Source organism: Cnephaeus nilssonii (assembly GCF_951640355.1).
Source record: "Cnephaeus nilssonii genome assembly, chromosome: 22".
Lineage (NCBI taxonomy): Eukaryota > Metazoa > Chordata > Mammalia > Chiroptera > Vespertilionidae > Cnephaeus > Cnephaeus nilssonii.
The window spans coordinates 29,251,893-29,266,479 of record NC_137093.1 but is presented as its reverse complement, the minus strand read 5'-3'; the positions used below and the strand labels follow the sequence as shown (position 1 = coordinate 29,266,479).

Below are 14,587 nucleotides of genomic sequence, written 5' to 3'. Positions count from 1 at the left end.
GGCCTCAAGGGGCGAGGCTTTGTGAGGCGGCGACGGGACCGGGAGGTTGTGGCCTGGGGCGGCCTCCGTGACCGCCCCGTCCCTCGGCGACCCTGGCCCGCGCACGAACGGCCCCGGAGCCGGGGCTGGGCAGGCCCGGAGAACGGCCCTGCGGCGCGGCGGTTCCCATCCAGGTGGGTGGGGACCGCGGGGCTGCGGGGAGGGAGGGAGCGGGGTGCGGCGCGTTAGGGGACCGGGTCTGTAGGAGTGGGTTCGGGGCGGCGAGAGTGTGCGGCCGGCCGGAGACGTGGGGCTCCACGGGGGCCCGCCTGCGGCGGCGGGTGGTAAGGGACTGGGAGGAGACCGGGGAGTGGTTAACCGGGGACATTTGAGGATTAAATCCGTGAATGTCAGTAACTTGAGCTTGGCCGGGGTGCGTGGTTGTGAGGCCACCGCAGGGAATTAACTGGCTGACGGTGCCTCTGGGGTGAATCTCTGGGAGCGGCTCTGGGAGTCCGTAGACGGGGTGGCAGTTGTCGGGGCTCCGAGGCAGCAGGGGGTGAGGGAGGGGGGGGGGAGGGGCCCTCCCTGTACTGAGCCCCTGTACTGAGCAGCCCTCTCTGTACTCAGCAGCTTGGAGGGTCTCCCTGGGCATCTTGGGAAGAGGTGCTTTTGCATGTTGCCGTCAGCTCTCCCAGGACATTTGTCCAGGAGAGACCCGCCTTCCAGCCCCACACCCTTCACACTGGACTGAAGAGCCCAGCTTCCACCCTAACTGGTGTGGCTCAGTGGATAGAGCGTCTGCCTGCGGACTGAAAGGTCCCAGGTTCGATTCCGGTCAAGGGCATGTACCTTGGTTGCAGGCACATTCCCAGTAGGAGGTGTGCAGGAGGCAGCTGATCGATGTTTCTCTCTCACTGATGTTTCCAACTCTCTATCCCTCTCTCTTCCTCTCTGTAAAAAGTCAATATTTTTTTTTTTTAAAAGAGTCCAGCTTCCCTGGGCTTCTGCAGGTGTAACAGTCTCCTTGCTCCCTTTATTTGCTGGAAAGAGGCCCACTGGCCTGCCCACTGTTTTCAGTCTGCCTGTGGCAGGTTTGCTAGGAAAGGTGGAAATTGTCCCCCCTGTATCCGCGTTTACCAGGCCCTGAATTTACTGGACATTTCCCTCCAGGTGTATTCTTAGGAAGGACATAGCCCTGTGCCCCCGGTGCCATGCAGTCCTTCTCTGATCCCAGATCTGGCTGGATGGAAGTGACTTGGTCCAGACAGTGAAGAAAGTCACAGTGTAAGTGTTTTGATGCATCAAAATGTATATTTTTGTTTATCATGCTTGTTTTAAGTCTTGGTTTGTCCCAATAATTCCCTCTAAGGTGATATGTGTTATGTAGTTTGTGATCTTTCAAAAGTGTTAAAAATAGTGGTTGCATCCAGTTATCTGGTTGGCATGTTAGGGAAATAATTAAAATCATCACCTGCCAACCCAGAAAAGTCCCCAAAAAAGTAGAAGAGAAAGAAAAGTTTTATTATTGAACAACAGTTAAACCAGAATGCAATGAGCATTGCAAGCAGTCTGCTGAAGAGATGGTAGAGAAGGGGAGAGAGCTCACCCTTTTTTGTACAACCCATCACACACACACACACACACACACACACACACACACACACGTTCTCTAGAAAAAGATGATCATTTGTCACACACAGTCCATCCTAGATTTACCTGGCGACTGGAGTGGCCATCATTGGTAGCTAACTGCCTTTATCCAAAGAAAAAACTAACCTTTTCATATCTTTATGACATTCCCCTTGGAGCCAGGTGTGGAAGTCCGCCATTTAGGCTCCTGCCCTCCCAGAGACTGGGAGATGGCCACCCTGCCTGGAGGGTTTCAAAGAGATGGCCTTCCAGGTCCTTAAGAAACACATTCTTGGGCTGTCAAACTGGGCAAAGCTTATTTAGCTTTAGAAAGATTAACATACATCTCACAGGGGCAGAGAAAGAATCTACAATGACAGGTTTTCTAAAGCAAATGCTCTCTGAAGAGGGGTTGGGAAGTCTCCCTTTTTTACATGCGGGAGAATTAGTTTTTCATTTTTAACTTAAATTTGCTCTTACAGATGTTTAAGCCCATATTCCCCTAGAGGTGTTAGCTACTCTCCATACAAGCTCTGGTAATTTGCAGCAGGGGAGGGCTGAGGCCAGGCCTTTGAAGAGAGGGGAGGGACCCTGTAGAACCACTGGACATCTGAGTCCCATCAACTCTCCAAGCAGCTCCTCGGGTCAGGGTCAGGGGCCCTTAGAAAGAAACCCTGGAGAACTGAGAGGAGGTCAGAGATGAGTAAACCCCCAAGGGCAGCTGAGCAGCCCTGGCCATTTGCATGGTTTTTTGTTCACCTGGAGTTTGATCTGCCTCAATGATCCCTAGAAACCTGTCGGGCTGTTCCTGCTGGTTCCTGAGGGGACAGGTGGGCCGTATCTGCCCCAGGGTGCGCCCAGAAAGAAGCAGCATTACAGGTTTACTTCGGCCTCTTGCTGCCTTCTGCTCTAGGTGGTCACACATGCTGTGTGCTATCCCTCCGCCTGTCTCCCCCGTGGTCTCTCTTCCTGTTGCTGTTTCTGTTGGTTCCTCTGATCTATGCATTCCTCTTGCTCCATGGCTGAATTTGGAGTAGAGAGCCAGCACCCCAGGCTACTTCACCATCTTGATCTAAAAGCCAGTTCTGTTTACCAACCTGCCCAGAAATGAGTTGAGTTGCATTTTACACTGTAGCACCTATGCAAGTAATTTAAGTGCCCCCAGGAAATGTTGCTGCAGAAGGAGGAGCCAAGATTGTATGTTCAGGCTTTGCTGAGGTCTCTGCAGAGAGTTCTGGTGTGTGTGTGTGTGTGTGTGTGTGTGTGTGTGTGTGTGTGTGTGATGGGGAAGGGGAAGGGGGGGTGTCCAGGTGTGTATGGTTGAACCAGACGAGTGGCTTCCATCTGGCATTTCCAGGTGGGAGCCAGGGCTGCAAAGGGCAGGGCCAGGCTCAGCTGAGACCTGCCAGTGGCTCACATTCCGTCCTGCTTCTGATTCGAGTGCAGCAAACACTTGTCTGAGATCCCAGTGAGAGAGAACCGAGATTCAAGTTCCCAAATTAATTACACCATTTAAAATAAAATTCCCACTGCATCTCCAGGCCATGGCTCTCAAGAACAAGATGACTCGGGTGAGGTAAGGAAGGAGAGGCCTCGGGACTGGAGGTGCCGTTTTCAGCTCTTGACCAGAGGCCGTTTTCAGAGCGTTAGGACAGAGAGAAGGCCCAGAACAGCAGAATTCCCCAAAGCAGCAGAAAATGATCATGTCACAGGTGAGTTATGTGTTTATTCTCCAGAAGTGTTTTCTGTGGCTGTGATGGACTTAGAGGAATCTTTACAAGCAATAGGACAGGTATACATACATTTAGACCCTAACCACAGTAAACAGTATAAACTTGGGAAGGATGTTGTTATGCAAAGAGCTGAGGTTCAAGAAGGCCTTGGTGTATTGCTTGCTGGTTCCAAAGAAATAACCCAGAGGACTGGCTGTGAAAGACATGGGTTTATTAGGACGTATGAGCGCCCCGGTGAAGTCTCTCAGCACAGGCTTTTTCAGTACAGGGTTCTGCACGGTACAGAAAACAAAGCAAACAGGGTAACAAGTCCTGCAGGCAGGATGGACGTGCTTGCGTGCTCGCATGCAAGCGGTGTGAGATCAAAACGCCAGCTGTTGAAATCCAGGCTCACGTCCGAGAAGCTTCTTTCTGGTCGTTCCTTGACTGCGGAGCTGGCCAGGCTCTCCCAGGGTCCTACAATGCACTTACAAACGGCCCTCGTTGCATTTCCACGGCGGGTGGGAGCCCACATACCACACAGATGTCAAAGAAGCACAAGTGGGTGTAGAATCATACAAAAGTCTTCAAGTTGGAACACAGATGTACAAGAAATAGGTCCCTCACGGTTAGAGATGAGCTGCAAGCTTTCCTCAGCCGTTCCCAGAAGCCGGGCAGACAGGGCAGCAGGAACAGTTACAAAAGGCAAAGCACTTACTGGGTAGGAGCAAGCGTTCCCTGAGGATTACATGTGGAGGAAATGCGTCGACAGCTGTTTATGTCGCTGATATGAGTCCCTAGTTGCGAGCGAAGGTGCAGAACACAGGTATTTAGAGGACGGCAGCAGTGGGCCTGGAGGACAGGCTGCCTGTCTTCTACGTTTAGCAAAGAACCTGAACCACGGCCAGAAGTGGTCATTCATTAGAAAACCTTCAGGTGGCCCCACAATAATCGCTCATTGGAAACGCTTTTGCTTCTGTTGGCGAAAGCTGGGCACGAGGGTGACTGCCTTCAGCCCTGTTTCCTCAGTTTCTTGACTCAAGAAGCAGACTGTCATGACCCCTTCGCCTTTCAAAGCCACTCCTACCCACTGAGCTAACTTCCCTCTTTCTCTTTCCCTCCTTTCATTCCTTTCTTTTTAAAAATTCTGTTGTTTAAACTAATGTACAGTTACACTGACTTTTCTCCTTTCTTTTTTTTTTTAATACATTTTTATTGATTTCAGAGAGGAAGGGAGAGGGAGAGAGAGAGAGAAACATCATGAGAGAGAATCACTGATTGACTCCTCCTGCACGCCCCTCCTGGGGATCAAGCCCACAACCCTGGCATGTGCCCCGGCTGGGAATAGAACTGTGACCTCCTGGTTCATAGGTTGACTCTCCACATCTGAGCCACACCAGTCAGGCTCCCCTTTCTTGATGTAGTTATGTCAGGAGCTCAGCTGAGCTGAGGGAGCCCATCTGCCAGGCATCAGAGTAGCCAGTTAAAGCAACTGCCAAGCCTTAGCCTGTATTACTCAGTGGTTAGAGCATCAGCCCTCGGATTAGATTCTGGTCAAGGGCATGTACTTTGGTTGCAGGCTTGATCCCCAGCCCTGGTTGGGATGTGTGCGGAAGGTAACCAATCAATGTGTTTTACATCGATGTTTCTCTCTCTCTCTCTCTCTCTCTCTCTCTCTCTCTCGTCTCTCCCCCTCCCTTTCACTCTCTCTAAAAATCAATAAAAGAGCCCTAACCAGTTTGGCTCAGTGGATAGAACGCTGGCCTGTGGACTGAAGGGTCCCAGGTTTGATTCCGGTCAAGGGCATGTACCTTGGTTGCGGGCACATCCCCAGTGGGGGGTGTGCAGGAGGCGGCTGATCAATGTTTCTCTCTCATCGGTATTTCTAACTATCCTCGGTGAGGATAAACAAACCAACAAATAAATGAATAAAAATAAAGTAACGGCCAAAATGAAAGTAACTGAGCTTCTAGTCTTGTACTGCGATGGTGCAGCCAGAATCACCGAGAAGACACCTGCCCCCCATCCATTCCTAATCACACAGGTGGAGGTTCAGGTGGGTCAGCACAAACCTGGGGTTGTCCCTCTTCTCCCGGAGCCTGGAACAAGCTCCAGCAGTTTTGTGGTCTGGGGTCAGGAGGAGAGGGAAGTGAAAGGGCTGGGAGTAAGACAGTACTGGGTACTGAGTCAGAACCGTGACCTCCTAGTTCAGCGGTCGGCAAACTGCGGCTCACGAGCCACATGCGGCTCTTTGGCCCCTTGAGTGTGGCTCTTCCACAAAATACCACGGCCTGGGCGAGTCTATTTTGAAGAAGTAGCGTTAGAAGAAGTTTTAAGTTTAAAAAATTTGGCTCTCAAAAGAAATTTCAATCATTGTACTGTTGATATTTGGCTCTGTTGACTGAGTTTGCCCACCACTGGTCTAGTTCATAGGTCGACACTCAAACCATTGAGCCACGCCAGCTGGGTGAGGAGGTCATGGTTTGATTCCCAGGTTTCGGGCTCAGTCCCTAGTGGGGGCCATGCAGGAGGCAGATGCTTTCTCAGATAAGTGATTTGCAAATATTTTCTCCTTGTTTTTTGCTGCGTCTTTCTTTTTCTTTTTTTTACCAGTCTTTCACAGAGAAAAAGTAAGTTAAATTTTGAAAAACAACAACAATTTAGTAAGTTTTTTCTTAAATTGATTGTGTGTTTGGTGTGTACATAAAAACTCATTGCCAAACACAAGTCACACACGTTTTCTCCTGTGTTATCCCTAGAAGCTTTATGGTTTTAGGTTTTACCTTTAGGTCTGTGATCCATGTTGAGTTAATTTTTAAATACAGCATGAGGTATGTGTTGAGGTTTATTCTTTTGCTTACAGGTATACAGTTGTTCTAGCTCCGTTTATTGAAAAGACTTCTTTCTCTGTGGAAATGCTTTAGGACCTTTTCCAAAAATCTATTGAAAATAATTAGGTGTATGCTCCACAAGTTAAGTACAAGGATGATCATCCCAGCATTATTAATAGCAAAAAACAAACAAACCCAGAAATAAACTAAATATCCAACAAAAAAATCAATTGAGCATATTTGTCGGTGTCCATCTCACGGCTCTCTATTCTGTTCCATTCATCCACGCATGTACTCTTTCACAGTACTACCTTGTTCTAGCTACTGTGGCTTTAAGAGGAAGTCTTAAAATCAGGTCATGTGAGTCCTGCACCATTTTCTTTTTCCAATTCCTTTTTGCTGCACTAGTTCCTTGGCCTTTTGTCCGAATGCCCTGTATATCCTTGTTTCATGGCCTCTGTAACACCTTACTACCTGTGACCCAAAAAGACAAAATATCTGAGAATATTTTTTTTTCTTACTCATCTTTATATTTCTGACACCTGTTACAGTTCTGGGAACCTTAAGTGCTCAATATCTGTGTTCTAGACGATATCTAAAGAGCTAGCTAGATGTTCCTACTTGGGAGCAGAATCACCCCAGGGGAAGGAGAGTATTTCAGATACGCAGATGGGGTTTGTGTTTGAGTGACTGAGAAATGCTACTGTCATTTAGCAGATAGCGGCCAGGCTTGCTGAAGGGCTCCCACTGTGTGGGGCATTTGCACTCAGCTAAGAATTGTTTCCAAGTACCAGTGGCACCTTCTTTGAGAGACATAGCACTTATTTAAAGACAACCTATTTCAGTTTCTTATTCAGTGGATAGATGAATGCGTTCATAATGATAGATATTTTAATAACATTTTTACCTCTCTCTCAGGGTATAATGCAAGATTAGGATATTATATTAGTTGACCATTGCTGTGTAACAAATTACCCCCAAACCTTATTGGCTGAAAACACAAAATTTTAACTCACAGTTTCTGTGGGTTAGGAATCTACCAGCTGCTGACCCATTGGGTTCTGTAATCAAGATGTTGAGAAGGGCTGTGGTCCTCTGCAGGTGCAATAGGGGGATGATCCCCTTTCACACTCACTCACGTGGGTATGAGCAGGCCTCAGCCTCATGGGCTTCTGCACAGGAATGCCTCTCAGCATGGCAGCTGCATTCTGCCCAAGAGAGCCAGAGAGGGTTTCCAAGATGGAAGTGCATTCTTTTATAAGCTGATCTTGGAGGTGACATTCTGTCACTTCTGCCCTGTTCTATTCAGTGGCAGTGCGTCAGTAAGCCCAGCCCGTGTTCAAGAGGAGAGGACTACCCAGATGCATGAATACTAGGAGTTAGAGGTCAGTGGGGCCCACTGAGAGGCTGCCTACCTCTATAGAGAAGCCTGCATTCTATATGAGAATCACTTCAGCTTTAACAGGCATTATGCTTTTCTAGATATCATTTGAGGATGTGGCTGTGGATTTCACGTTGGAGGAGTGGCAGCTACTAAATCATATCCAAAAGAACTTGTATAGAGACGTGATGTTGGAGAACTACAGCAATCTAGTGTTCTTGGGTAAGAACATTCTTACGTAATACAGTGTGTGCCCAATAACGGTGAGGCCTCTAACATTTTACTGATTTTGGGTTTAAGTTCCAGACGTCAATGATTCTTTGATTTCTATACCCAACTGGAATATTTTTATTCACTTGCTTTTTTTTTTTTTTTTTTTTTGTAGCCTTTGTAGTAAAATATTCTTCACATTTAAGAGTCCCTTAGCTCAAACAACTGTGTCCAAGTCCTCTGTGTTTCCAACTAATAGGTCATGAAATTATCAAACCTGATGCAGTTTTGAAGCTGGAGCAAGAAGAGCCCTGGAAAATAAATGAAGAAATTCTAAATCACAACTTCTCAGGTGAGAGATAATCCAGTGTATGGCATATGGTGAAGGTTACATCTCAGGTTTTTGAAGAAAGTTTGCTACTCTTGAAATGTTATGTATTAAAACTGTTTAAAGTCCTTAGGTCTTTAGAGTTGACTCAAAACTGTTGACATAGTTCTGCATGACTTTGAACGTGCCCTAGATTCTGGTCTCCACGTCAGGATGTGTCCTCTTTGGGTGGAGTTGATGATAAAATACACCTATCTTACCCACATTCGTAGCCAGTCATTTCGGCCCTTGCTTCCATGGATAAGGCTCTTCCAGCCTCCTCGTTCTCCATTTCCTTCTCTCCTGCACCAGAGGCAGGTTTCTCTCTTCCTCTTTAGGAATTTGTAGGTTTTCCTCATTTTAGGTGACATTGATTACATTTGAGCTTCCTTTATTATTTTTCTTTTCTCGCACGGAAGGGTTGCAGGTTCCAATTCCTGGTAAAGGGCATGTACTTGGGTTGCAGGTTTGATCCCGGACCCTAGTCACGGGGTGTGTGGGAGGCAACCACATCAATATCTCTCTCTTTCTATCTCTCTCTCTCTCTCCCTTTTGACCCCCACCCCCTCATTCCCTCCCTTTCACTATCTCTAAAAATAAAATGGGGAAAATATCCTCAGGTAAGGATTAACAAAACAAAAAAAATTTTTTTAACCACTCCAGTATTTGATTAGAAGTTGCTTGTCTTTTTTATCTCATGATCACTGTTCCTTGAGTATATGTCATCTTTTCTTATTTAAAAGTTTGTGTTTATATAAAGGTAGTTTTTAAAGTCTGTTTTCATTTTTGTTAAAAATTTTAATGCCTAATAAGTAGACAATGTATTTGGGACATTTTTTTTTTTTTGACTGGGATCCTAGGCACCATTTCAGAAGTTTTAATTAATAAACATAATCATTGGGGGATTTACACAGTATGGTTCACTTTTTCATTTTTAGAAGAACTCTGGTTAGATAATAATCTCAAAATGTGGCACCACAATAATCAAGACAAGCTTAAAAATATGGAGAAAGGCCATCAATATGTTTTGGGGAAAATATTTCATTCAAACATTAACTTTGTTCATTTAGGAATGAGACTCCATAAATGTGGCACAAGTGAAAAAAGTTTGAATCATCCTTTTGATTTTCTTATTCAAAAAAATAACTGTGGAAGAAAGAAACTTGAGCTTAATAAGAAATTGTTATTCTATATCAAAACTGACAGAACCTTTGGTGGAATAAAATACTGTGACTGCAATAAATGTAGAAAGGCCTGCAACCAAGAGTCATGGTTCATTACAAACCAGACAACACACAGAGGAGTCTATTTATGCATGGAATGTGGTAAAGTTTTTAACAAGAAGTCACAGCTTATTATACATCAAAGAACTCACACGGGAGAGAAGCCCTATGGATGCAGTGAATGTGGGAAAGCCTTCTCACAAAAATCACTGCTCACTATTCATCAAAGGACTCATTCAGGAGAAAAACCATATGGATGTGGTGAATGTCCAAAAGCTTTCAGTAGGAAGTCACTGCTCATTTTACATCAAAGAACTCATACAGGAGAGAAGCCCTATGGATGCAGCGAGTGTGGAAAAGCCTTCAGCAGGAAGTCACAGCTTAAAAGACATCAAGTAACCCATACAATAGAGAAACCCTACGGCTGTAGTGACTGCGGAAAATCTTTCTCCCAGAAATTAAAGCTCATTACACATCAGAGAACACATACGGGAGAGAAACCCTATAAATGTAGCGACTGTGGCAAAGCCTTCTTTTGGAAGTCACAGCTCATTACTCATCAAAGGACTCACACAGGGAAGAAACCTTATGCATGTGGTGAGTGTAAAAAAGCATTCAGCAGGAACTCACTCCTTATCAGGCATCAGAGGATTCACACAGGAGAGAAGCCCTATGAATGCAGTGAATGTGGTGAAGCCTTCATCAGAAAACCACAGCTTATCAGACATCAAATAACTCACACAGGAGAGAAGAACTGTCAGTGTAGCGACTGTGGAGAAGCCTTCTTTAAGAAGTCAGAGTTAATAAGACATCAAAAGCTTCATTTAGGAGAGAAACCCTATGGATGTGTTGAATGTGGTAAAACCTTCTTCGGGAAGTCACAGCTTCTTACACATCAGCGAACTCACACTGGAGAGAAACCTTTTGAATGCAGTGAATGTGGGAAAGCCTTCACCCAAAAGTCAAGCCTGATATCCCATCAGAGAACTCATACAGGCGAGAAACCCTATGAATGCAGTGAATGTGGGAAAACCTTCAGTGAGAAATCAAGTCTCATTCATCATCAGAGAACCCATACTGGGGAAAAGCCCTTTGAATGTAGTGAATGTAGGAAAGCCTTTGCCTGGAAGCCACAGCTTCTTCGGCATCAAAGAATCCATACAGGGGAGAAACCCTATGCATGCAATGAATGTGGGAAAGCCTTTGTTCAGAAAGTACAACTCATTAAACATCAGAGAAATCATACAGGAGAGAAAACTTATGTATGCAGTGATTGTGCAAAAGCTTTCTTTGAGAAGGCACAGCTAATTATACATCAGAGAATTCATACAGGAGAGAGGCCCTATAAATGTGGTGAATGTGGAAAGTCTTTCACTAGAAAGTCACACCTTATGAGGCATCAGAGAATTCACACAGGTGATAAATACTATGGGTGCAACGAATGTGAGACTACCTTCAAGAGGAAGTCACAGCTCATGATCCATCAGAGGAATCATGTAATATAGAAACCACGTGAGAGCAGTGAGTGTGTAAAGGCTGCTAGCAGGTGTCACGCCTCTTAATACTTCTGAGGATACACACAGGAAAGAAACCCTGTCATTGCAGTGACTGTTGGAAAAAAATTTTTATTGTGAAGGCATGTGTCACGAAGAAGAATTCAGAAAGAGATTTTTTAAAAAGTAGACAATGTAAGAAAGTCTTCTCCCAGAATACACAACTTACTACACATTGATATCTCATCTATCAATAACAGAAACTTTTGGTCAAAAGTGAAAGCTTGTTAAATATTTAGAAGTCCTAAATAGGTCATAACGAGTGAGAGGAATATTTCATTCAGGGTAACATACGTACTAGAGAATGTGTACATAAGGGAAATACTGAGTATTAGAGATTTCATAGGCAGAAGTAGTCCTAATAGTTTGAAGAATTTTATAAGCATCATACTAATGAAATAATTCAGTAATGAAGTAGAACTCAGTGCAGGGCTGACAACAGTTCCCACCGGCCAGAGTGGAAACAACTTTTAACACATGGGCTTCAGGTTGAATTCTTGGAAGACTGTTGCCTTAGTAGTGGTGGTAATTAACCTAGATTAAAAGCTACTTTGGACCCACAATGTCTGGCATGCAGAAAGGCAGGAAACTGTGACTTGTAACCAGTAGAAAAATAATCAGTAGAGACATAGAAAAGACTGTGGTTAGAATCAGTAGACATGGATGTTTATATAGCTATTATAAAGCAGAGGAAAACACGAATTTGATGAAACTTGAAGTGGAAGATATATTTTTAAAAGCCGGATGGTGCTTCGCAGGGTGAGAATTTCTTAAATATATATATATATGGGTGGAATTAAGAACAGATTAGACATAGAAGAAGAAAATAATGAACTTGAATAGTAAGAATAAAAACTACCCAAATGATGCACACAGAGAAAAAAGACAGAGAGAAGGGAATGGGGGGTCCATTACAGTGGTATGAAATACATATAATTGGAGTTTCAGAAGGAAAGAGAGAAGAGGCAAAAGAGAGTATTTGAATAAGTAATGGCTGAAAATTTTCCACATATGCTGAAAAGTATAACTCCACATATTCAAGAAGCTCAAAGAACACAAAACAGAAGAAACAAAGAAAATCATGCCAATGGACATCATGTCACCTTGATGAAAACCAGTGAGACCAACAGTAAAGCAAGTGAAGAAAAAAAGACAAAGAATGACAGCACACTTCCAACTAAAGACAGTGGGGAACCATTTGTAAATTACTGAGAGGGGATAAAAATCCTGCAACCTAGAGTTTACCTATTAAAAGCATCTTTCAAAAATGAAAGCAAAAAGAGAATTCATCACCAGTACACCTGCCTTCGGGAAACATTAAAGTTATTTGGGGGCAGCAGGAAAATAAGAGTACGTGGGAATGTGGATCTCCAGGATGAAAGGAGGAGTTCTAGAAATGGCAAATATATAGGTAAATATAAAAGATACTTTTCTCATTTAAAAAATGATAATAGCCCTGCTTACAGCAAAGCAACGACAATGTGTTTTGCGTTGTGATCTACTTAGAAGTAAAGTGTATGATCACAGTCGTGCGTTAAGTATGAACCTTTAAAAATAGTTGGACAGACGGCATCATCTGAGTCAGAAACCCGTTTCCTCCAGGCTCAGGACAGTTGTGTTTGTTGCAGCTGCACAGAATATGCATGGTGACGTTCCGGTGATGGTTTCTCTGTCGCAGTGCTGTGTGACCTATGTATGATAATAAAGTGGTTTCCACCATCAGGATTCTCTCTGCCCCCTTACTTGCCAAAGAGCGGAGGGAAAGGCCATGTTTGGGCATGAGCGAGTTCCATACATTTATCCTCTTGTGCACTGTGTTTGTACGAAGCAGACTGTGTCAAGCGGTGTCTGAGATCTGGGACCTGCCGTGCTCTCCGTATGAGAATGGGGTAAACAGCTAAAACAAAGGTCAGGCTGCTGTTCCCACCGAGGCACAATCTCTGCTAGCTGCTGCTGTTTGCTCCCACTGACAGCGCACCTGGGGGGCGGGGCTACACCGGCTCAGACCTGTTGCTGACACTTGTCTCGGTGCTGTATTTGAAAAGAAAACCTCTGTGCCCATATGTTTACTGAGTACACTGTTTGATAAGTCGATACCAGTGCGATCAATAGGAACAATAAACTCTGCCTTCCATTCCAGCTCAATTTCCCAAACCTTATCTGAACCCCCACCAGTTCCCAAAACATTATGATCAGCTACACCTAAAACATCAAGTGAAAAGCACATCTCAATTCAGTTGTTGTTGGCTGTGTTGAGTTAATGAGCCACCTAGTCCTTTGCTCACCTGGTTGGGGTCTGACGTCTGCACAGAGGGAAAAAGGCTGCTTTTTTGCAAACTAAACGTTGGGGCGGCGGGGGGGGGGGGGTCCCCCTAATCCTCTGAGGCTTAACAGAGTAAAAAACTCATAGCTTAGCCATACCAAGAACATAGTTTCCAAATAAAGTAGAGATGAGACACAGTGTGTTAAGGTTTACCCACATCTACCCTGTGCTTCTGAAGAAGAGGGTCTGGTAGGACTGTGAACAGTTGAAAGTTGGAAATGCCAACGATGTCACCAAACCAAATCCTTGTTACACAGATTGGCAATGTCTTGCCAAAGATCACATAGTGGCAATGCCAGGCCTGATTCCATATCGGCGTATCCAGTGCTCTGCCCAAGGGACACACCAGTATCCTTGGCTTCCTTTCCTATCTTACTGCCTCCCAGCCCACTACCGTAAGCACAGCTAGGCCCCTGCTTTGATTAGTGCCTGAGTGAGGGTGTTCAATTGCACGCTTTTGCATTGTTGAGGATTTCCCATGGAAGGAATGAGAAATCACTAACTCTGCCATTCGATATGCAGTGGCACCTCTGGGAAGGGAGGGGTGCTTGTGCTACGTGAGCTCTGTGCTTCGTGCTTTTTTGTGTGTTTAGCTCATCACTAACTACAAGGTATTTTGATATACCAAGGTCACTCAGCTCCCAGGTGGCAGAGTTGGCTTGGAACCCCTCCATCTCCCTAGAAATGAAGATAGACACTTAACGATACTATTAATTATTCTGTGTTCATCCCTGTTTAAAACAGCCCAGGTAGCTCAAAATCCCTACATTTACGTTAATTCACTGACTAAAGTCAGCAATGGCTGAGGGTTTGAAAACGTCAGGAGCACAAGAGGTATACCTCCTGTGCATTCCTAGCTATCCTACTACTGTGTAGTTTTTGATACAGTAAGCTTTTCAGGGCTCCCATTTCCCGATAAAACTGAAGTGGGACTGCAGTGGTCCTACGGTGTCCGATCCATCCGTGCTGTGAGGAGGGCTGGGCCATGATCCCCAGGTCCTGGTGATGTCATCTGAGGTATGATCCATTTGTCCATTTTTCAGGATTGTCCACTGACTAGGGAAGGTATTTATTCTAGTAGCTGTTTTCTATTAAGGTATTATATGTGTACATATCTTACCATTGCCCCCCCCCCCACTCCCATATATGCCCTCACCCCCCAGAGTTTTGCATCCATTGGTTATGCTTATATAAGTAGCTGTTTTCTGATTTTCATAAAATATCAGATACAGAACAAGACTTCCTGTCCGTTAAACAAATAGATTATATTTTAGACAAATTTGGTTGCACGTGAAATACAGCCTGAATAACACCAAGGAATAGAAGGTAGCACATTTGCTGCACTGCTGTGAGGTCGTATTTCTACTCCCCCTGCA

General features: G+C 44.9%; 1 protein-coding gene across 3 annotated transcripts; it reads left to right on the top strand.

The window, feature by feature from the left end:
* The first annotated feature begins 34 nt into the window (after positions 1-34).
* Positions 35-13,078, top strand: ZNF605 (zinc finger protein 605). Of its 3 annotated transcripts, none has more exons than XM_079762653.1 (6): positions 35-173; positions 1,153-1,266; positions 3,153-3,323; positions 7,637-7,757; positions 8,005-8,097; positions 12,517-13,078. In XM_079762653.1, exons 3-6 carry the CDS (start codon positions 3,309-3,311, stop codon positions 12,585-12,587), a joined length of 300 nt encoding a protein of 99 aa, XP_079618779.1. In that variant the 5' UTR covers positions 35-173; positions 1,153-1,266; positions 3,153-3,308; the 3' UTR covers positions 12,588-13,078. The 3 variants fall into 3 exon arrangements, with proteins under 3 accessions (XP_079618779.1, XP_079618778.1, XP_079618777.1); XM_079762652.1 differs by lacking the exon at positions 12,517-13,078 and adding an exon at positions 9,183-12,104; XM_079762651.1 differs by lacking the exon at positions 12,517-13,078 and adding an exon at positions 9,051-12,104.
* Positions 13,079-14,587: the final 1,509 nt, after the last annotated feature.